Raw genomic sequence first — 24,975 nt, 5'->3', positions numbered from 1 at the left:
GAATAAAATCTAAGATTTTATTTGTTTTAATTATATAATTAATGATATTTAAATATAATTTATATTATATGAATTTATGATAATTAAATTATAATGATATTATATTATTAAATAAATCAAAATATGCCAATTGTATGAATATGATAAAATACATGTGTAATATATGTATTTGTACATTTGTAATATAATTGTATATTTTCTTAAATTTTAAGTAAAAGATATTTACTAATTAAATTATTATATTAAATTGTTGTTGTAATTATTATTATTTTATTATGGAATAAATTAAGAAAAGATAAATGTAAAGTGTAAAATTATACATGTGTCATGCATATATTTATACACTTGTCAAAATAAATATATAATTACTTAAAATTTAAGTATAAAGATATCTATAAATATTAATTAATTAAATATAAAATAAATAAGTAAAATAGTGCCAAATGTAGGATGATAAAGTTGTACAAATGTAGTAAAGTATGTATATACACTTGTGTTATAATTAAAAGATATTTATTAATTAAATTATTATTAATAAATTATATTATTACAATATAAAGTAAAGAAATAAAAAAGAAAGCAAAAGAAAAGAAAGAAACAGAATAGGCAAGGGACGAAACAGAGAAGAAACAGGGAGAAAGAAATAAATAAAAGAGAAAAGAAAGAGAGGAAAAACTAGGGTTTAAGGTTATAAAGCTTTAAATATAAGTCAATCAAGTCCTTTTCTTTTAATTTAGATGTTTTAGAAGTCTTAGAACAAAGTTTTGTTAAATTTAAATTGAAATTTTGAAAGTTAATAGATTTTTAGTAGGGTTTATGTTGAATAAATGATGGAATTGAGGGTTTAATTGATAGAAATTTTGATTAGAATTGAATAAAGGATTGAATTGTAAACTAAGCTATAAGTTTTGAGTTTTAGGGATAAAATTGAAATAAATTTGAAATTATGAAAATATGATAAAAATTAGATAGTTAAATGTGAGATTGGCAAGAAATTGAGTAGCAAAAAGGTATGAATTGAGAAAGAAAAATACATAGGTTTAGTTAGGATTAAATTGGAATTAAAGTAAAAGTTAGATAAAAATTTCAGCAATTAAATTGTGTTGTGCTAATGATTGTGAAATTATTTTAATTTTTCGTAGCTAATATTATAACACCCCTTACCCGTATTCAACTCCGGAATAGGGTATGAGGCATTACTAGAACACTTACACATGTAAACGTATTAAACCAAGTTACAAAATTTCATTCAAATTTAAACTCTTCAAATTTTTAACATGCTTTTATAATTCTTTATAACATATCCTCAAAATATTATATTCATAACAAATAGGGCCTACGAGACACGATACTTACTCATGTAATTCAAAGCTCCATTTCCATTTTATTCAATTCACAATCTTTCATGTTCACAATTCAAATCAATTTCTCAATCCAATATATATATATATATTTCAATACCTCACTCTCATACTACGAAACTTTATTTTCCCATATGAGCTTAAACCATGATCATCACATATCAAAGACAAATGTTCTTGACATTTCCATCACATAGACCGAATTATCAATGCAACTCAATGATATAATCATCCATATATCATTATTATCACATATACATATATATATATATATATATATATATGTCATGACTAAATTTCTTAAACATTTGATCAATTGCTTTTCAATACCGTAATAGTTCCTTCAGTACCAATACGTATTTACCATTCAATTTAACATTTACCGATTATAATCGGGCATATGACAATTATACACAATTCTTTCGTACATTTTATTGTCCTCCTCCTCCTCTCCATTCCACATCCTTTATGTATAAAACATGCTTAAATAGCATTATACATAATTTCACTATTCACTTATATTTAAATTCAAAGTTGTCTATTTGAGTCAAAGTCACTAAATCATTTTTATCCGAAGCTACAAAGCTCCAAATTAAGATCCGTTAATTTTAATTAAAACTATACTCACAATTATTCTTACCATAAAATTTTCAGAATTTTTGACTTGGCCAATTAGTACAGTTTATTCTTTAAAGTCACCCCTGTTTCACTGCTCAACATCTCTGACCTCTCTTCACTAAAAATGAATTATCTCATTGTACAGAACTCGGATGATATTTGCGTTTGTTCCCTTTGAAAAAGACTCATTAAGTATTCTAATAATATAAATTATAACTCATAATAATTTTTTTACAATTTTTAATTATTTTCCAAAGTCAGAACAGGGGATTCCGAAATCAATCCGACCTTACCTCACTAAAATTCAAATATCTCAAAATGTATAACTCTTTTGCTTTCTCTGTTTCTTTTATGTAAAAATAGACTCCTTAATATTTCATTTCATATCTTATTCACTCTCTAATTCAATTTCCACCATTTTTTGTGATTTTTCAAAGTCACACTATTGTTACTGTCCAAAACTGTTTTGTTGCTAATTCTACTTTTTCATAATTTCACTTTTTCACTTTCAATCCCTATTCAATTCAAAATTCACTTTTCCATTTTCAAGTCAATATTCAATTCAATTCCACACATATATTCATTATTCAATTACACTTAATCGTTACATGATCTCATGTATTTTCACTTAGTCAATTTCTCGTTGAACACTCGGAATATACACGGATACGTAGAGAATTAGCACATAAGTGCCACACTGATATGTAGCCGAAGCTACCACTGATATGTAGCCGAAGCTACCACTGAAATATAGCCGAAGCTACCACTGATCAATAACACCGAAATGTCCACGGGCCTGCTCACACAAGTCGTCAGTGTCGCAACACATGCTAGATCACCCAAAGACTGAGACTCATCTGTAACATTGTAACATCGATCTCTAGTGACATGTCACTTGTATCCACTTCTATTCCTAAGTTCAACCGGAATTTACACTTAACACTTTATTTTCAACACTTTATCACTTGAATAATTCATGAACAATTTTCCGTCCACATTCAATATTGATTCACATATCAAATAAAATTCACAATTTTTAAAAGTATATTACTATTATTTACACATAACTTACTTTGATGCAACAATATAAAAATTTAGCAATTTAGTCTTTAATCTTTTCTTTTCTCCGGTCAATGTCGATTCCACTTCTTTCTTGATCTATAATAACACATTTGACTTATTTAGTACTCACATTTATCAAAACAGTCCTTGACTCAAACTTTGGCAAAATCACAATTTTTCCCCTAAACTTTTGCATATTTACACTTTTACCCCAAAGCTCGTAAATTAAACATCATCCCTTATTCTTATGTATTATGAAATGCTGAAAATTTTTCCCTTCTATGGAAACATCAAATTCTCACTCTAACACTTACTTATGAACATTTAGTATTTTTATCGATTTTGTCGTTTTACTTGTTTTTACTCAAAATCGCTTAGCAAAAGTTGCTTAACATAATTTATAGCTTCATATTCTACCATAAAACATCAAAATAAACACATTTCACATATGGGTATTTTTCCAAATATAAACCCTAGATTAAATTATTGCTAGAATAAGCAAAATCAAGTTACCGAGACTCCAAAAACGTAAAGAACATTAAAAACGGGGCTTAGAATCACTTACTATGGAGCTTGGAAGCTTGAAAACCCTAACAATGGCTTCCCCCCTTGCTGATTTCGTCCAAATGAAGAAAATGAGCACAATTTGTCATCTTTTTCCCTTTTAATTCATTTTAAATTACTAGATTACCAAATTGCCCCTAACTTAAAAATTTCCTATTTCACTTATCTCATGCCCATTTTTGTCTACCAACTTTACCAATGATCTAATTACCATATAAGGACCTCCAATTTAAAGTTTCACAACAATTGAACACCTCTACATGTAGAACTCAACTTTTTCACTTTTTACAATTTAGTCCTTTTGACTAAATTGAGTGCCCAAACGTCGAAATTTTTGAACGAAATTTTCACAAGATCATTCCGTGAAATCGTAGACCATAAAAATATAAGAAACATAAATTTTTCCTTGTCGGATTTGTGATCCCGAAACTACTGTTCCGACTAGGCCCAAAATCGGGCTGTTACAAATATCGAGCCTGAAGCATCGGCCCAAAAAGGAAAAGAAAAGATCGTCGAGGATTAAATCCGAAGAGAATTCTGATTTGTATCACTATAATTCAAACTTTATCATTATTATGTGTTTAATTTACTAATTATGTGTAGTAAATATTTTAAGGTAAGTGTTCAGTAAAATGATAAATTTATGATTGGGTATTGAAATTGAGACTGATACTGAACTAAATTATGGAATATTGAATATTGTTTTGTGTACTGCATTGAACTGTGAAATTACTGAAGTAATGAATTACTGCATTACTATGAAACTGATTGAAATAAGGAATTATAATTTATATGAACAAAGATGGAAATTGTATTGAAAGGTGAATTAAATACCCTATTAACTAGTCGGGCTAGTCGGATATAGTTGGCATGCCATAAGATATGGAAGAGTACGGGTTTTTGTCGGCTTATTGATCAGGCACTTATGTGCCGACTCATCGTTATCAGCATCGAATCGACACTTTGTGTGTGGATCATCGTTATCAATTCATTCATGATTCAAGACTTTGTGTGTTGAATATTGTTCTTTATCGCCATTGTTATTGATTACTGTTTAGGTATTGTGTACCGTTTTAGGCACAATGTGTCGTACTGGTGTGTTTGCTTAGAATTCGTGTATTCACCGAGTCTAAGTCAAGTTAATGGGGACAAATGAAATAAATTTACTGATAAAACTAAATTTGAATGATATGGCATATGTGAAAGGTGAGAATTGAAATAAAGAAATAAGAATGGTATATATATATATATAATCAAATAACAATATAAAAAGATTGAATTGTTCATTAAGTGATGATAATTGTAATGTAAAAGTATGTGTGTGATTTAATGTATTTAATTATAAAATTGAATTATAGTGATACCACTGAGTATATGCATACTCAGTGTACGGTTGTTTTCGTGCGCAGGTTGTAGAAGTCAAGTATTGAACCAGCATCCAAAGCCAGACCCGACTTCAACAAACTTTTGGTGATGTATATTTTCTTTTGGTAATGTGGTATGTACATAGGATGTGTACAAAGGTTATTATGTTTTGAATATAAATGGTTAAAAATGTTAGTATTATAAGTCTAAGAATTATAATAAAAGAAGTTTATCCATTTCAATTTAATTAGTAAATTGATAAATTTAAATTGATATTATATTGATTGAGTTTGATTAGAAGATATTTAGAATAGAAGATGAGAATGTGAAATGAATTGGTTGAATTGGTTATGTTTGGAAATGATACGGTTTTAATTCAAGGGGTTTCATGTGAAAATAAGCAGAAATGTTGTCGAAAATTAAAAAAAAATTGGATTACTTGAACGAGTCCCATTTCACTTTTAATACATGTTTTAGACTTCAAAAGTTCATTACACCCATTCTGACGATGCCCTCGTCACGTCCTCAGAATTCCATTGGTTCAACTTGCCTTAGAATTATCACAACGCATCGGCTGATTCCCAACCATTCTCTATGTTGGGTAGTTTCACCCCTCGAAACATTTACCTTGGCTTATGTCTCTGTCGTCGTCTAACACGAATTGTTTCTCTCTTTCGTACATATCAATCTTAAGAGGCCATTGCTCTTACTTGCCCCTATTATGACTTGCCTCAATTGGGATCCCTTTGATTCTCACAAATAAGCTTTGGTACAACCACATTGAACACCAGGTTAACCTTGAGTATTGCTGTCAACTCTGGTTTGTAAGCCCTTCGGCTTACCCGCTTTAGAACTCTAAAAGGGTCCTTATGTCTTTGACAAGTCAATGACACTCAACCCAACATTTACTCTATTTAACTGCTCAGTTTGCATCCCCACTTTTCCCACAAAGTTTGACACTTAACCCACTCTATTTAACTCAACAGGCTTCACATTGATTTGCCACACCTTTAGTATTTTTCAATGGGGTCTTCATAGCACTCCGATCTACCAAGTCAATGTTCTTACCATAATGAACATCCTCGGCTAACTGGATTGCTGACAATAACTTGGTTCCACCTTTCTCATCACGACTCATCGGCTCAACGCATTGTCGTTGATGAGTGCCCAAGATACATATGCAATCAACAAAAAGAAGCAACAAAGCATTAATCTTGTCAAGGAATTTCGCCAAGAACAAAGTCATACTCATCTAAATGAATTACCTCGAAGTCTTCTTTACCTTTTTACTGACCGATCTGTAGCTCTACTGCTTGTGCTACTCCCACAGTTGAAATATTTTTGGAAATTACAGTATTGATCTTCTTAGTCGATTAGCTAACTGAGAAACCACTTTCTCCGATATAAACAAATCAGATGCTCCTGTATCAACAAGAGCACTCCTCCTTCAGCCTGCAATGTTGATGTTTATAAACATCAACCCTTTCTGTTTACGATCCCTTTTCGCTTTCACAGAATTGAGTATTATTGACCTAAGCTTTCATAACTTTTCCTAATCAGACTCTGTTTCATCTTCTTTACTGGCGCGGGAAACTTGGATCGTTCTAGACAATCTAGCATCCTATGCAGACCACAACATAAGAAGCACTTTACTGGCTCCTTCAATTTGTTGTTGGGTTTCCACTTCCAATTATGTGGTTTCCCATTACCACCATTTCCACCATTGTCATTTTTAACATGTCTTTCATCATTTCTCTCACCATTGCCCTTCTCCTTGGGCTTGGAAGACTCAAACTTGTCTTTTATCACAACAAGCTCAATTAAGGACTTCGCTATAGTCATGACTTTGGTAAGTTCTTTAACCCCTCGACATTGCAACTCTTTCTTTGCCCAAGGCTTTAGCCCATTAATAAAGAAGAAAGATGCCTCATTCTCACCCAAACTAGAAATTTGAGCATGAGTTCACTCAACTCCCACACATACTCCTTAATTGTGCATTGTTGTGTAGGCTTGTGAAATTTAGCTCGAGCCCCGTCCTCGGCATACTCTCGGTAAAAATGCCCATTGAATTCTTTTTGGAACTCCTCTCATGTCCCAATTCTAGCTCCACCTCATTTCTCATTAGTGGACCTACATCACCATCATAAAAGAGTGACATCAGTAAAACAGATAGCAGTATTTACCTTAGTAGCATCATCCACAATGTCTTTAGTACGGAAGTATTGCTTTATTCCCCACAAAAAGATGTCCACATCCTTTACAGATTTCATCCCATTAAACTCTTTCAGCTTAAAGACATCTACCTTAGGCTTAAGGTGTCGCAACCAACACCACATTACCCAAAGCAACTTTATAAATCGCAAGCTCCCCATTGAGCTTCGCAACATGTTCCTTCAAAGTCGTCACCATGGCCTCGAAAGCATTATCCCTCATTGTAAGCTTATCCATATTGGAACTGGGAATCCATTGTATCGTTTCCATATTGGAACCAAGAGCATCCACCACAAATTCCTTGAGCTGCTCTTTCACCAAGTCCAACTTATCGGTGTATCCCTCAACTGCCTCGAGTGTTTCCTTCACATTACCCATGGATTCTTCTAGATTGGTCACTTGACCTTCCAAAGCTGACAACATATCCCTCGATATGCTAGCTTTCTTGTCCCTACCACTGGTCTCCCTAAGCTTGCTCGTCTATTCTTTTCGTCATCTTAACTGGCGCCTCCAAGCCTTAGCTTGGGTACCAACTGTCACAGGGGTGAAAACCTAAGTCTGGAAAACCATGTTGCGTTAGACGATTTCTTTGCTTCAAATTTGCCTAAGTCAACCTTACTCTCAATAATGAGAATTCACAATCTAAGGCACCAAAATAAAGCAAAAGCAAACTCAAAAGACAAACGAGCTCGAATCGAATAGAAAAGCCACAAGAAAGTAATGCACACAAGGTGTTTGAGTAAATGCTCTCAAATATATTCAATAATTATGAATGGGATTACAATTGAGAGGCAAGGCCTCTAAATATGGTTAAGCTCTCCCAAATCCAACAATACAGTTTAAATTACATTGACAGTTAAGATTAAAGCTTATCTACAAGATGAGAGTCCTAAGGGATTTAAACTCTATACAATCTTATCTCTTAAGTTCACAAATATTAACCATAGTAACTCTAGTTTTACTGAAGTGCTCCATTGGGTCACAAGGCTTCAAGTAGATGGGCTTCTCTATATGTTCCATGTAACACCCTTAACCCGTGTCTGTCATCGAACTAAAGTTACGAGGCATTACCAAATAAAACACAGTTCAGATCAGACATTCTTTACAATTCGTACGTACAGTAATGTATTCTTCTTTATAAAAAATTTCTTATATAAAATCAATAAACCAACTTCTTATTCATACCAGTCAAAATCATCTATTTGAATCACATTTCTAACCACACAAATCATGCTTTATCGAACATTCTCTTATACGAACTATATTTCAATATCTAACCATTTCAATTACGTTTGCTAATTCAAACTTTCAAGCTAAGCTATCAAATATCAAAACCAATTTGTACATGTTTCATAATTACAAAAAATTTCAAATCATATGGTTATCATTTCCATGATATTTGAATACTCAATTTATAATCAAACATATTTCATTTTATATCTTGAGCATATATCGAAACACCCATTTGTTTACATCTATTTCATAACAAATCAATGATCATACCATTTTATAAATCCGAGTACATTCGCATATTACGTCTTTCCAACCCATATCATTAACTAAATAACAAACGTAATATTTAATAAACATTATACATATACATCCTAAACTAATTTAGCCATACTTCACAGTTCAATAATCATTTGCACATAAAAGGTTAAGTAACTTTATACATGACCAACTATATTTTTTTATTTTTTAACATCTTCCAATCATGCATAACACCCTAAAACCAAAAGTCATTTCTAAATTCAATTACTAAATCATAGCATTTTAAACATTATAACCTTATGAACATTTTACCAAATTAAATTTAATCATTTTCGAACACAAATACCAAATCATAAATATCTAATTTGCAAGCTAAATAACATATCTAATATGTTATATTCAACCACAAATATGAATCCCTACCTAATTCGCATGTGAATTATCATACCTATAATTCATATATACAACCAATTAATATTTTCAATAATCAATCATCCAAATTAACTACCATATCAATTATATCGTATACATTCTTTGTCATTCAAAATCGAACCTAAATAATCAAATACCCTAGCCGAATACTAACTAGGTATATTTACTACTCACATCCAACCTTTAATCAAAACACACCATTAACCAATTTGACATATTACTAGACACAGGATATATGTATATTCCAAAACCTAATCAACCAATCACAACCATACAAAATCATCAAGCAAAGGCATAAATTTCGATATTTATAAAATAAACAAGCCATTTTCGCATGGCTTATTATATACATATCCAAAATCAGACCAAAATACATATTAGCCTATACATGCCATAAGTTCGAAATAAAACTTTTAAAAATACCGAAAGTAGACGACAGTGTGAATGACTTCATTGACGACCTTCAAAAAATCTATAAAACAATGACAAATAAAAACAATACAAGTAAGCTAACTTAGCTTAGTAAGACTTAGAATATATATATATATATATATATATATATATATATAAAACATATAATCTCATAAGAAATTTATCAAAGCCAAATATACACATATTTAAACATTACTAATACATTCACTAATCTCAAGTCATTTTTGTCATGGTTATTTGTTTATACACAAACTTCCAATCATATACCTATATTTAACATAAGGCCGAACATACCATTCATATACACACATATAATTATAATAGCATTATGTATCATTTTTGTTATATAACCAACCAACTTACTTACCTAATTATCAACTAGGAAATTAAACATTACATACCTAATCATTTTAATTCATTAATCTCATTCGATACCACATCGGCATAATGCCTACTAGACACAAATCCAAATATGATACACCGACACAAAGCCTGCTAGGCATAATGCCTGATATGGTACACCGGCATGAAGCCTGCTAGGCATAAAGCCTGATATGGTACACAAGCATGAAGCATGCTAGGCATAAAGCCTGATATAATTCACTAGCATAAAGCCTGCTAGACATAAAGCCTGAATATCACTGATATAAAGTCGGTCTTACACATAATTCATAGATAGGAGATCCTACTTATTCTTTAAGATTCATACTAAGCTTCTCAAACATCGTATCTCATTAAAATTGAACTTGTACCCAAATCTCACAAGCATTTATACATTCGGCTATTAGTATGAAAAATTCATACAATTAAAATTCAGCATATAGAATTTATATACATTCTAATTTAACGACATTTATTTGCTAATAGACTTACCTCGGAAATCGACAGACGAAATTGACTAATCAACCACTTTCGACTTCCCTCGATCTAATTCTGGTTTCTTCGATTCTCGATCTAAACATATTCAAATTTAACCATTTTATTCATAAAATCATTCAATTTAATCCAAAAACACATAAATGGGCAAATTGCCATTTCGCCCCTAATATTTTACACTTTTTGCAATTTAGTCCCTATTGCATAAAACACAATTTACACAAAATCTCACAACAACATAGTTAGGCCGAATCTTCCTTGTATTCATACAAGTTCATGCATTTCATTTATTTTGTATTTTAGTCCCTCAAAAATTTATTTTTTTCAATTTAGCCCTAATTACTCAAATTCACCAAAAATTCAAAGACAAAACATGTTAATCTAACACATATATTTCATAATCCATCATCAAACATCATAGAACACAATTATTCATTAATGTCATAACTCAAAATATTCATCAAAATCAAAAATTCTAGCATGGGCCAGATAGTACTCGAAGCAATGATCTCAAAAACATAAAAATTATCAAAAATCGAGCTAGAACTCACCTTGAATCAAGCTCAACAATGGCCGAATACCCTAGCTTTGTTTCTTTGTTTTCTTTTGTTTTGTTTCGTGATGAAGATGAAGTGAAAATAATGATAATGGCTTTTTAATGTTTATTATAACATAATAATATATTATACCTTATTATAACATATATATATATATATATTATATTAATAATATAAGAAAACCATATATATCACCTAATGCCGTCCACTAACTTGGAAAATGGCTTAATTGCCACATAAAACCTCCAATTTATAAAGACAACAAAAATTAAGCACTTTCATATTTAACCCTCAAATTTTCACTTTACGCGATTTAGTCATTTTCTCAAATTAAGCACACAAACAGTAAAATTATTTCACGAAACATTCACATATATAACTTCACACATATTTAACACAGAAAAATCGTGGTCCCGAAACCACTATTCCGATTAGGGTCAAAATCGAATTGTTACATTCCACAAATCAGGTCAGTTCAAGTGGGTCCAATGAGCCCTATTTAATCGGTTGGCCTCCATAGGATGTTTCGTATGCATTGGTCATAGGCTTTGATCCGCGGCCTGTGGCACAATGCACTAGTTGAATTTATATTTTAATAAATATATATTAAATTAACTTTTAACGTATTGTATTTAACAAGAAAAATATATAGATTAATTTATATTTGTTTTAAAAATATAACAAATATACCATACGTGAGAAGTTAAAATAATTAATATAGCTAAAAAAATAATATATATAATTTTTTTACTTGTTGAGATATAATCTCCCTCCCAATAATGTCGTCTTCAAAGTTTGAATTTGCGTCTCTAAAAAATGTGTCTTATCATTGCACTCAACATTTATTAGTTCTGTCAATACTAATTGTTCGGTTAAAGTACCTGAGAGGTCCTTGTATCATAAGGACATGATCAAGTTAGTCACTCTATCATTAAATGGATCAATTTAGTCTCTCTACTATTACAAAAAATGAAATAAGTAGAAATTGTAATATAGTTAATATTTAGTGTATAACAAATGTGTTGAAATTGAAATACTTAATTTAGTGTCTAGAAAAATTACTTAATTTTCTCACTTCCAGTAACAAATTATTTCTTCTTAAAAATACTCATTTTCCAATTGATGGGTTTTAAACCAAAACCTAAGAATTATATTCTCACCTTCTTACCATTACACTAATTTTAACTTATATGTCAAATTGTGAAGAAAAATATAATAATGATTATACAGTCATATACAAACAAAAATGACAGCATGAAATCACTATCAAAGTAAATTTGAATTAAAAATTTTAAAAGTCAAACCGCATTATATTTTGTAAATATAAATGAAATTAAATTAAATTAAAGGTATGGGAAAAAATTTAAAATTTAAAAATTTAAAAATATATAAGTAGGGAAAGATTTAATCATAATTTTTAAAATAAATAAAATTTAAAAGAAATGATTTTAAATGAAAAACATTTAAATATTCGCCGTGAAAGGTTTAACTTTTATTTATTACACTTTATATTTAATATATATTAAATATCTAATTAAAAGGTTACCACACATTTTCCTAATTTTACTACATTTTCTCATAAATCCGATGTGACAAGATCAAAGGTTTAGTGAAGTTTATTTTTCTGATATTTAATTTCAGCTATTGATTTTTTGGATCTCATAATATCTTACTAAATAAAGATCCCATTTTATAGGATAAAAACAGAACATATTTGTAATTATTTCTTTCTTTTCTTTTATATTTGGTTGTTTTATTTTTAAAGTCTGCAATTTAATGCTTTCATAAATTAACAACAAATTTGATTTTTTAATTGTAAATCAATGCACCCTATAAAAGGGAATTATATGTTTACAATGGAACATAATTATGCGTGTGATTGGCTTTCCTATTGAAATTTGGTAATTATGTTCACAATGCTATTTGTAATTGAAACGTGATTCAAGGATCATCCTGATAAAACTGAATTTTTTAACTGGATCATCTTCATGGGTTTAAAACTAAGAGAACTTCTAGTTGATTCCTCCATATTTGCCGAGAAAAAGTTGTTAGATTTCCCAGAATTCATTTTGTGACCCGAGTAAGCACAAAAGTTTCGAAGAATTTCATTCATTAATTCAGTATTCTTATGGAGAAAAAGTTTTAATTAGCAGGTGGACATTCACCAAAAATTTTAATTAGGATGAATGAGTTTGATGCTAAGTTACTTTCATTGGCAGGTAGAGTCATGCTGGCTAAATCGATTTTGCTGGCCATTCCTGGGTATTTTATGCAACCGGTAATGGTTCTTGTTGGAGTGTGTGAGAAGATTGAGCTGATTGTAAGGATTTTTGTTTGGGGATCAACGAGGAGTGAAAGAAAGATGCATCTTGTAAATGGGATACTTGTTGCCAACCGATGAAGGTTGGGGGACTTGTGTTGGGAAGATTAGTTCCCCAGAACATATCCTTTCTCATGAAACTTGCTTTTCAATTACTCACTAACTTAGATTCACTTTGGGTCAAAATCTTGCGCAGTAAGTATAAGGTTGATGGTATTTTTCCTCAATCAATATATAAATCCAATTCCTCATATGTTTGGGGCTCTCTATCTAGAATTTGGGAACTTTTTAGGAATAACACTTATTGGAGTATTGGTGATGGGCAGACGGCTAGGACCACTTAGCAATCATGTGCTAGATGGATCAGTTCTTCCCGCTCATCTTAAGGTAGCTGATTTGGTCGATTCAGATGGTTGTTGGAACTGGACTGTTTTGCAGAGCTATTTTACCAGTGAAGTTTTGGAGTACATTACAAGGTGCCCACCACCACATGTCGAGTTGGGTGTTGATGGCTGCCTGTGGAAATCGAATAGAACTGGCAAATTCTCAGTTAAGACGGCGTATAATAGTTTAGTTCCAATGGATGGCGTCACTGTTAATAAAGACTGGAGAGTAGTTTGGGAGAATGATTTACCACCGAGAATTAAACATTTCATGTGGTTGGTGATGCATCGGAAATGTCAAACGAATGAAGAAAGAGCTAGGAGGAATTTAACAAATGATGTCGGATGTGCACTATGTGTGGAAATATTGGTAAAATGATTTTCTGTTATTATTTGAATCATTTACAATAGCTTATATACAAGTATTTGACCAATGTAAGATCCGAATAAAAAGGATCTAGAAACTAGCTATATACAGGCTGGATAACAAACTTTTAACTAACAAAGCTAATTACAATTTGAGCTAATTTAATCAATTGCTTAACTGCTAATAGTCCCCCTCAAACTGGAGAATGGATATTAAGCGTTTCCAGTTTGCTAACAATGTCACAAAATGGTTGAGCAGCAAGTGACTTGGTGAAGAGGTCAGCGAGTTGATCACTTGATTTGCAAGGCATCAGGTGCACAATGCCAGTGGTTACCTTTTCCCGGACGATGTGACAGTCAATTTCTATGTGTTTGGTGCGTTCGTGGAAAGTGGGGTTATTGGCAATCTAAATAGTAGAATTGTTGTCACAGAACAAGGGTGTTGCACGGCCAAGAGTGGTACCAAGATCGTGAAGAAGATAATGGAGCCATTGAACTTCACAAACAGTGGAAGCTAAAGCTCTATACTCAGCCTCAGATGATGAACGCGAGACAGTTGGTTGTTTCTTAGATTTCCAACTGATTAGTGAGTTTCCCAAGAAGATGCAGAATTCGGTGATGAAACATCGAGATTCGAGACATCCAGCCCAATCTGAATCACTGAATGCTCGAAGATCAAGAGGAGAGGAAGATCGATAAAACAAACCATTGCTAGGACAAGCTTTCAAGTATCGAAGAATACGGTGAGCAGCTTGCAAATGTTGATCAATAGGTTTGTCCATGAATTGGCTCAATTGTTGCACGACAAAGGCAAGATCAGGCCGTGCTAATGTCAAATAGATTAGCCTTCCTACAAGTTGTCGATATGAAGTAACATCATGAAGGAGGGCACCAGAATCGGAAGTAAGCTTTGATTTAGATGCTAATGGAGTCTTGGCAGGTGTACAATCCATAAATTCAGAATCCTGTAAGATTTCCAAAGCATATTTCCTCTGTGAGAGGTGAATTTCAGCAGTAGTTAGAGCAACTTCCAGGCCAAGAAAGTACTTTAGTTCTCCAAGATCTTTAATCCGAAACTGTTGATCTAGATAGGCCTTCACTTTGGTAATTTCAGAGAGTGAATTACCAGTCAAGATGATATCATCAACATATACTAGAAGAACTGTAAAGGTATCTTGCTGTCGTTTCACAAACAAAGAATAGTCAGCAGAAGATTGAATGTATCCAAGGGTAAGTAAGGCAGTTGTGAGCTTAGAGAACCATTGTCTGCTTGCTTGCTTCAATCCGTAGAGTGATTTTTGTAATTTGCAAACTTGATTAGAAGCAGAAGGTGCAAAACCAGGAGAAGGGAGCATGTAAACTTCTTCATGGAGATCACCATGTAGAAAAGCATGGTTTACATCTAGTTGGTGAAGGTACCAGTTGTTGCAAGCAACCAAAGCTAGAAGAAGTTTGACAGTTGTGATCTTTGCAACAGGTGAAAATGTTTTGAAATAATCAACCCCTTCAGTTTATGTGTAACCCTTGGCAACCAATCGAGCCTTGTAACGTTCAATTGATCCATCAGCTTGATGTTTTATTCTAAACACCCATTTGCACCCAATTGGTTTTTTACCCTCTGGTAAGGTAGTGAAGATCCAGGTATTATTCTCTTCAAGAGCACTAATCTCAGCTTGCATTGCCTTGATCCATTGTGGCTGTTGGATGGCTTGCTTATAGGTTTTAGGTTCAATAGAAGCAGAAATGGCAAGAGTATAATGCAAGTGTGATGGTGATAAGTGTTTATAAGAGATAAAGGAAGTAAGAGAATGTGGTGTACCTGGATGATTGGTAGCAGCTGTAACATTATAACAATGGTAATCCTGTAAACAGGTGGGTTGCTGCCTGGTTCTTTGTGGACGAGAATATGGAGGAGGAGAAGGTGGTGGTGGTGGTGGTGGTGGTGGAGGGGGTGGGGTTCTTTGTGGTGAGTGTGGTGGAGAAGGGTCATCATATGTAGTGTCAGGTTCAAGTAATTGAGGGGGGAGATGGAATCATAGGTGTTTTAGTGGGAGAAAGGAAAGTTGGTTTCATGAAAAGTAACATTTTGTGATACAAATATGGCTCGAGAATTTGTATCAAGAAGGATATAACCTTTAACATGAGGTTTATAACTAAGAAATATGCATTGCCTTGCCTGAGAATCAAACTTGTGGCGGTGGGAAAATAGAGTGGAAGCATAGCTTAAACATCGAAAAACCTTGAGCACGGAATAATCAGGTTTGGTATTATACAATTTTTCAAATGGTGTTTGATTAGAAAGTAAGGGAGTTGGGGTTAGATTAATAAGGAAGACAGAATGTAGCATAGCATACCCCCAGAAAATTTGTGGTAAATGAGATTGAAAAAGTAAAGCACGAGCCACATTAAGAATGTGTTGATGTTTACGCTCAACTAAGCCATTTTGTTTAGGAGTTTCAGTACAAGAAGTTTGATGAATTGTGCTATGAGAGGCATAAAAAGAAGGCATGTCAAATTCTCTGCCATTATCAGATCTTAGAATTTTGATGGAGCAAGAGTATTGTGTTTTGACCAAGGCAAAAAAAATTTGTAAATGACCACAAACTTCAGATTTAGTTTTGAGCAAAATAATCCATGTAAATCGAGAATAATCATCCACAATTGTGAGAAAATAACGATGACCATGAAGAGAAATAATTGAATTGGGACCCCAAATGTCAATATGAATAAGATCAAAAATGTTATTTGAATGAGATTGGCTTATAGGAAAAGAAAGTTTCTTGTGTTTAGCAAAATGGCAAGTTTTACAAGCAGTATTATCATGAAAGGTAAGGGAGGGAATATAACCATCAAGTAATTTGATCCTAGAAGCAGAGATATGTCACATTCGATGGTGCCAAATATCAGTGGTGGAGGTGGGAGTGATGAGAGCATTATGTTGTGGAAAAGTGAACTGGCGAACAGGATTATCCATTGTATAAAGTCCATACTATGCTTTAGCTGTACCAATCATCCTCCAAGATGGTATAGCCTGTATAGTACAATGAGATGTATAAAAGGTGAAACAACAGGGGAGGTTAGATGTAAGTTTGGTGACAGATAAAAGATTGAAAGAGAATTATGGTATATATAAGACATCAGTTAAACATAAAGTATCATTGAAAATGATAGTCCTTGAAAAATGTGCAAGAACTTTTGAACCATTAAGTAAACTAACAAAGATAGGTTTAATTTGTTTATAAAATGTGAATGAGGATAATGAATGTGTAATGTGGTCAATAGCTCCAGTATCAACTATCCAAAAAGAAAATTTAGCATGAGAGGAAGTGGAAAGAGTATTACCATCAGTAGCAGCAAGTGTATAGGATTGGGAGGGATCGGTCATGATATGATTGGTAATATGAGGTGGGTGGGATGAAGATGGTGTGTCATATGGTTTGGAAAGGGAAGTAGTTGAATGAAGCAAGGCAAGCAGCTGATCATACTGCTCCTAAGTAAGATTAATACTAGAACCATTTAAAGTAGCACTTGGCACGGCAGTGATAGATTTAGTTTCCTCCAAAGAATCATCACAATCATCTGAGACAACATTGTGAGCACGAGAGACTGACCTGCGAGGACGAGAGCCATCAGGGTAACCATTCTTCTTATAGCAAGTGTCAATAGTATGCCTTGGCATTTGACAAAAAGTACATCAGCGTTTATCACCAGAAACTAAGGAAGAAGCAGAAGAAGGAGATAGTGATTTCTTATAAGAAGTACCAGATTTAATAGTGTTACCAACAAACACCTTGGAGGAAACAACAGATAATTGGTGGTCCTGTTAAAGCACCTTGGAAAAAGTCTTGTTGATGGTTGGTAAAGGATTCATCAAAAGAATTTGAGATCGCACAGCAGAATAATAATCATTTAATCCTTTGAGAAACCGAATCACATAATCTTGCGTATGATAAGAACGAGCAGTGGTAACAGCACCACAAGAGCAAGGTGTAGTACAGAAACAAGAAGGCAGAGGTCGGAATTGCAACAACTCATCCCATAAGATTTTCAATTCAGTAAAATAGTCAGTGACAGATTTGTCATCTTGTTTAAAAGCATAGATCTCTTCTTGTAAATCAGAGATTCGACAAAGATCGCCTTGTGAAAAACGCTCACGAATATCAATCCAAATGTCAGAGGCTTTATCAATCCATAAAACACTAGTAAAGATTGAAGGTGTTATAGAATGATTAAGCCAAGATATTACCATATTGTTGCAATGCTCCCAAGCTGGAAACAGAGGATCTGTAGTAGTAGGAGCTGAAATAGTGCCATCAACAAACTGAAGTTTGTTCTTGGAGAGAAGAGCCATCCGCATTGCCCGTGACCAGTGATGGTAATTCGAGCTGGAAAGAGGTGGAGATACCAGAACCAATGATGGATTTTCATTGGGATGGAGATAGTAAGGGCTTGAAGCCTGAGTTGGATCAACAGTAGCCATGAAAATGGCAAAAAATAAAAGGAGAGATCTGAGATTAAAACTCAAAGATCAAAAAATAATAATAATAATAGAAAAGCGGAAGAGAGAACATTTGATACCATGTGGAAATATTGGTAAAATGATTTTCTGTTATTATTTGAATCATTTACAATAGCTTATATACAAGTATTTGACCAATGTAAGATCCGAATAAAAAGGATCTAGAAGCTAGCTATATACAGGCTGGATAACAAACTTTTAACTAACAAAGCTAATTACAATTTGAGCTAATTTAATCAATTGCTTAACTGCTAATACCGTGTGAGGCGACACAAGAGACCATACTCCATGCCTTAAGGGATTGCCATGGTGCGGTTGCTGTGTGGAGTCAGGTGATTTCTCAAAATTATCTATCGTATTTCTTACCTTGGACTTGTTAGGTTGGATTAAATCTAATTTGAAATGCGAGCTTGAATTTCGGGATGGGATTGTTGACTCTAGCATAAGCTTTGTTGTTTTGTGTTGGTTACTGTGGAATAATAGGAATATGTTTATTTTCCAGCAATGTAGTAGCACTCTTGAGGAGATAATTCGCAGGTCAAAGTCTTTTTTCGGTAGGATCTAGATGCTACTACAAACAAGGATAGATTGAGAGCAAGTCTGGCTGTGCGGATCAAATGGTGTCTGCCTAATTCGGGCTGGTTAAAATAAACATAGATGGAGCTTCTAATAGTGATGGAAATAGATCGACAACTACAGGAGTGATACGAGATTTTTACGGCAACTGGGTGGTAGGGTTTAGAAGGTTTATTGGTCGAGAAAATGTCGTTAATTCAGAACTATGAACTATCTTGCATGGGTTAGAAATAGCTCAGATTAGAAACTACACTAAGGTACTCAAAAAGTGATTGTTTGATGGCTATTGAAATGAAAAAGGAGAGCAACGCGAATTATTCATCCACTACTCTTATTAGGAAGATTAACAAAGTAACAAGGCATATTCAAATGGTAAAATTACAATATGTTCCGAGATAAGGGAATATGGTGGGGGATTGACTAGTTAAAACTTGTACTAGTGAGGATGTTGAATTTAGAATTATTGATTTCTCTAATTTTCATGTTAAGAAACTACTATTAGAAGATAAAATAGGTACCTCTGATGTAAGGGTTTGTTGATTAAAACAGTTTTATTGTCTTATTTTCCTTTAAAAAAGTTTTTTATTTTCAACTATCCGTTAAACAATGAGGTAAGTAAACAAAGTTTAATTTCCATATTTATGTAAAAACTTTGTTTTATATATAACTAGTTTTTTATCCTGTGTGCAATGTATGGAATATTTATAAAATTGTTATTATTTAAATAATAAAATATTAAAAATTATTAATCAAACAATATTTAAAAATATAAACAAATTAAAAATATATATTTGAGTTTTTGAAAGATGATATATTTATAATATTATGAATATAATTTATGTTTTAATTATTAGGAATGTAATTTGAAAAATAAAACTATTATAATAAATTTTGAATTTAATATTAAGATAAATATTGTTTAACTTTATTTTAATAAAATATTATTAATCTTTATGATAAATATCATATTATGTTTTGTTTTTGAATTTTATACTTTAAAATATATTTTAAGGTTAAATAAAATATATTATTCAAATTTAATTTCCTATGAAATTTTAACTTTAAACTAAATATTAAATTTAATAAAAATTGTGCCTTTGTTTTTTATCCACATGTAACTGCATGTTCTTTTATAAGGTAAATATATTCTATTTCTTTATTTGAATTCATGTTTGTTTTTTAGTTGCATATTTATTTATTTTTAAATATTCTAATTTATTTTAAAAAATCAAATTTATTTTTAAAATGATTAGCTTCTATGTGATAAAAATAAAATAAATTATGAGACGTGAAATTATTTCAAAATCATCAATTTTTATATGATGAGTTTTAATGGTTAATTATTGAGATAACTTAAATTAAAATTATTAATAAAATATTAGGTAATTAAAATGAGAAAATTATTGAGATAATTTATTATATATTTTTTATAAAAGTAAGAGTTTAAAAATGAAATCAATCACGTATCAATAATATATATATGCTGTGTTAGAAAAATAAGTATTCACATTAGCTAGTTGCGGTCTTAGACCTTCCCATATATATATATATATATATATATATATATATATAAAAGATGTCCAGTTACTAATTAGATTCTCTTTATACATACAATCTTGAAACGAATGTGTCAAATAATATTAAGCTTAAAGATATGTTGCTTAACTGACTTAATTTTCAAGATATGTTAATTTAAACGGGTCGTTTTTTATAGATAGGCTACCATACTTCTGCAATATTAACAAGATTCATCATCCAAAATTTTGTTTCAAAAAATTACCAACTCCAAAAATATCAAATTATGTTGTTTGTCATAGTCTCTAATTGTAGTGACCACTAATTGTGGCACTACCCGAACCATTGCTCACATAATTGCCTTAATAATAAATAAAAACTATCACTCCCATTAAGTAAAAGTTAGGTTACATTATTATTTAAGATGAGATGGCAGGTGGGTGTGCAATGGCCACAATACTTGGTTTTTATCTTTGATATAGTATCCGCATTGGAAAATGCTCAGCCATCGAGTATCGAAGTGCAGTTAAGAAGACCGGTGGATTGCAACAACATATTTGATATGATTCCATAAGTATTTACTTTAGTTCACGTCTTGTAGGAGCACAATATGAGGTTTGGGGTAGGGTGAATGGACCCTGCAACAACTGAAAACCTAGAAGTTTGTATCAATTAGTAGGGTTTTGGTTGCATAAATGAGGGGTTCGGTGAGAGAAGAAGCCTGCATTACCAAAATAAAACAAATAAGCAGGGTTGTGTTGTTTTGCTGTCTGAAATTTATAGCTACAAGTTTGAAAATGAAACAGGTTGTTGTTTACCACTTGAATACTGTTTGTTTCTGCTACTAACAACAGTATTGCAGCAGAGGTTTCTACCACCTGCTTTACTTTGAGAAATAAAAATCTTAAAACTTTTTTCCAGAAAATTTGACACAAAGTTAATATATCATTTGAAATGTTCCCGTTGGTCTAAATCTATTACAATTGTCTAACGCCTTTAAGTGAAAAAATATATAAATTTCTCACACGTGTAGCCAGCGAAGCACCAGTGGTCTAGTGGTAGAATAGTACCCTGCCACGGTACAGACCCGGGTTCGATTCCCGGCTGGTGCATGCTGTTGGAGCAATGAAGAGAACCGCGCTCTTGTGATGGTAGGGTCCATCACTCTCACCGATTTAACGATGAGAAACTGCGCATCTAAGCTTCTTCTTTTCTATTATTTATTTCTTTTTAATTTTTTTATTCTCTTTTACTTTTCTAATATTTTAAATAAAACGTATTTGTGGGGGAAAGTACGATTTGGATGGGCCTTGCCCTACCCGTGGCAAGACGAAGGGCCTGTTCTGCATTGCTTAAGAAAAGCATTTTTAGTTTTAAAAGTATTTTTGAAAAAAAAGTTGTGCTAAATAAGTTATTTTTGGCTAACTTTTCAGGAGTGATTTTCCTCTCCTACAAATATTTTTAGTGCTTAGTTACTTTTTCACTCCTCTAATAATATAGTACTTTTCTTTTTTTTTCTTGGTGCTTAATTACAAATGTGTTAAAAAATATTTTTTAAAATACTATTTACAAATATTTAATAGTTATATTTAAATATTTAAAATATAGTTTATATATTCTAATTAAATTTTATAATAATTAATATTTATTGCTTAAAATATTTAAAATTTATATTTCATATATTAAAATATTAACAACAAATTATAATAAATTTTTTATATTTTTACTACAATATAATAATATTAACTAATTTAAATATTATTTAAATACATATTTGTTACTTGATAATAACATGTCTAAAATGAAAATTTTATTTCTCAAAAGTACTTTTTGACAATAATGCTAAACACTCAAATTTTAAACCAAATTTTTCAAAATACTTCTCAAAAGCACTTTTCAAAAGTATCGTCAAATTAGCCCGAAGAAAATTGAAAGAAAAGCAAATATATTATTTTTGGGTAAACAGCACCATTAGTCACTAAACTATTTGTAACTTTCCATTTTGGTCACTTAACTAAAAAAAGTTACAATTTGATTACTAAACTATTTGAAAGTTTTCATTTAAGTCACTGGACTATTCAAAAGTTTTTATTTAAGTCATTGGGCTGTTAAGTTTTTTTTTAAAGTTCTATCAGTGAGCTCTAAGCGATGATTTGACGATTGGTGTAGTAGATTAGTACTCATTAATGAGTAGAAGAACATAGTTTAGATCCAAGTTAATTTGACGAACAATGTCGAAGATAAAAGAAGCTATTTGAATTTTGGCCCACCAATTCATGATGTTAAAAGTTGTTTTATGAAAAAAAACTAAAATATGAAGAGAAGGAGAAAGAGGGGTTTCGATTGATTCGGACCTTGCAAATAGAAAAAGCTATATAACATCAACTTTAACGATCCAATGACTTAAATGAAAATTTTTTATAACTCAATTATTAAATTATAATATTTTTTAGTTAAATAACTAAAACAAAAACTTATTCTTTGTTTCTGCTACTAACAGCAGTATTGTAGCAGAGGTTTCTTCCACCTGCTTTTACTTTGAGAAATAAAAATAACTTTTTTCCATAAAATTTTACACAAAGTTAATATATTATTTGAAATGTTTCCATTGCTCTAAATCTATTACAATTGTCCAACGTGCTTAATATAAAAATGGGTAACAATTCCGGCCATCGAAGCACCAGTGGTCTAGTGGTAGAATAGTACCCTGCCACGGTACAGACCCGGGTTCGATTCCCGGCTGGTGCATGCTGTTGGAGCAATGAAGTTAACTGCGCCCTCGTGATGGTAGGGTTCCATCCCTCTCAACTATCTAACGATGAGAAACTGCGCACTGAGCTTCTTTCATTTTTTTTAAATTTTTTTATTCTCTTTTACTTTTCTAATATTTTAAATAAAACGTATTTGTGGGGGAAAGTACGAGTTGGATGGGCCTTAGCCTACCCGTGGAAAGACAGAAAATTGGAAGAAAAGCAAAGAATATTCATTTTTGGGTAAACTGCACCATTAGTCACTAAACTATTTCTAGCTTTCCATTTTGGTTGTTTAACTAGAAAAAGTTACAATTTAATCACTAAACTATTTGAAAGTTTTCATTAAGTCACTGGGCTGTTAAGTTTATTTTAAGTTCTATCAACGAGCCCTAAGCAATGATTTGACGATCAGTGCGGTGGATTAGTACTTATCAACGAGTAAAAGAACATAGCTTAGATATAAGTTGATTTGACAGACATTGTCGAAGATAAAAAAATTTATTTGAATTTTGGTTCGCAAATTCATGATGTCCAAAGTTGTTTCATGAAAAAAAATTTGAAATATAAAAAGAAGGAGAAAGAGAGCTTTTGATTAATTCGGACATTGCAAATAGAAAAAGTAATACAACATCAACTTTAACGGTCCAATGACTTAAATAAAAACTTTTAAATAGTTCAATTATCAAATTGTAATATTTTTTTAGTTAAATGACCAAAACGAAAGCTTATCCATAATTTAGTGAACAATTAATTCATTTTAGGGTAAACTACCAAAATAGTCACTTTTGTTTGTCTTAGGTTGCTTTTTAGTCACTTATGTTTGGAATGTTACGTTTTAGTCACTTACATTATCCTATTGTAACATTTTAATCACCGAGCATTAATTGTCATTAACGATGTAATGGTAAGCTGAGTGACACGTTAAATCATCATTTCAAATGAAAAATTTAGGTTAAATTATACAATTGGTCTCCATATTTTTTTCGTTTTGAGCAATTTAATTTATCTTCTTTTATGTTTTTTAAATTTCCTTTTTTTCATTCTCTTCTCCTTCTCCTCTATTTTCCTCCCTTCTCCATTTCTTTTAACATAATTTTTCTATGTTTTTCATTTGTTAAAACTAGCCCTTATACTTTTTGTTTTTTGAACAATTTAATTTTTATTCTTTTATTTCTTTATTTTCCTTTTATTCTTCCATTTATTTTCTCTCTTCTCATATTCTTAATAAAATCTCGATTTGAATATAACCTAATTTTGAAACCAAAATTGGATCTAACTAATTAATATAAAAACCATATCATTAATCAAATCTAAACATAAATTGAATTATTTATATTCAAAATATTTTTTCCCATTTTCAAACATTTATAGAATCGTGTAGATTACTCCTTTCATTTTCTTTTATTTTTTGACGACCTTCTTGGATATTCTTAAGCAAGCTTGATTGGAAGCCGAGCATGGATGAACTGAAGAGAGAAAAGGAGCATGGAACCAAACTGGTTTAGGTAAAGTTGAAGGCAAGTTTCGTATGATGGTCGTTTTAGTCATTGAGAATGTAGAGCTCGTTTGAAGAA

The 24,975-nt window shown here is 31.6% G+C and overlaps 1 protein-coding gene, 1 long non-coding RNA gene and 4 other non-coding genes across 6 annotated transcripts; 4 read left to right on the top strand and 2 right to left on the bottom strand.

The window, feature by feature from the left end:
- Positions 1-7,915: 7,915 nt before the first annotated feature.
- On the bottom strand, positions 7,916-11,064 carry LOC128034690 (uncharacterized). The gene is made up of 3 exons (XR_008190829.1): positions 10,964-11,064; positions 10,410-10,490; positions 7,916-8,232 (listed from the first exon to the last, which is right to left on the bottom strand). It is a non-coding gene; the product is annotated as an uncharacterized LOC128034690 (long non-coding RNA).
- A 3,168-nt stretch (positions 11,065-14,232) lies between these two features.
- LOC128034734 (uncharacterized mitochondrial protein AtMg00810-like) lies at positions 14,233-15,717 on the bottom strand. The gene is made up of 3 exons (XM_052623571.1): positions 15,561-15,717; positions 14,545-15,479; positions 14,233-14,445 (listed from the first exon to the last, which is right to left on the bottom strand). The coding sequence occupies exons 1-3, from the start codon at positions 15,715-15,717 to the stop codon at positions 14,233-14,235; spliced, it is 1,305 nt and encodes a 434-aa protein (XP_052479531.1).
- A 5,972-nt stretch (positions 15,718-21,689) lies between these two features.
- Positions 21,690-21,760, top strand: TRNAG-GCC (transfer RNA glycine (anticodon GCC)). Its single transcript has one exon. It is a non-coding gene; the product is annotated as a tRNA-Gly (tRNA).
- An 8-nt stretch (positions 21,761-21,768) lies between these two features.
- Positions 21,769-21,853, top strand: LOC128035187 (small nucleolar RNA snoR114). The gene has a single exon (XR_008191588.1). It is a non-coding gene; the product is annotated as a small nucleolar RNA snoR114 (small nucleolar RNA).
- A 1,472-nt stretch (positions 21,854-23,325) lies between these two features.
- On the top strand, positions 23,326-23,396 carry TRNAG-GCC (transfer RNA glycine (anticodon GCC)). The gene has a single exon. It is a non-coding gene; the product is annotated as a tRNA-Gly (tRNA).
- An 8-nt stretch (positions 23,397-23,404) lies between these two features.
- On the top strand, positions 23,405-23,489 carry LOC128035189 (small nucleolar RNA snoR114). The gene has a single exon (XR_008191590.1). It is a non-coding gene; the product is annotated as a small nucleolar RNA snoR114 (small nucleolar RNA).
- The last annotated feature ends 1,486 nt before the right edge of the window (positions 23,490-24,975 follow it).

Source organism: Gossypium raimondii, chromosome 11 (assembly GCF_025698545.1).
Source record: "Gossypium raimondii isolate GPD5lz chromosome 11, ASM2569854v1, whole genome shotgun sequence".
In the NCBI taxonomy this organism is placed as follows: domain Eukaryota; kingdom Viridiplantae; phylum Streptophyta; class Magnoliopsida; order Malvales; family Malvaceae; genus Gossypium; species Gossypium raimondii.
The sequence above is the reverse complement of the archived record's forward strand: the minus strand, read 5'-3'. Positions and strand labels throughout refer to the sequence as shown.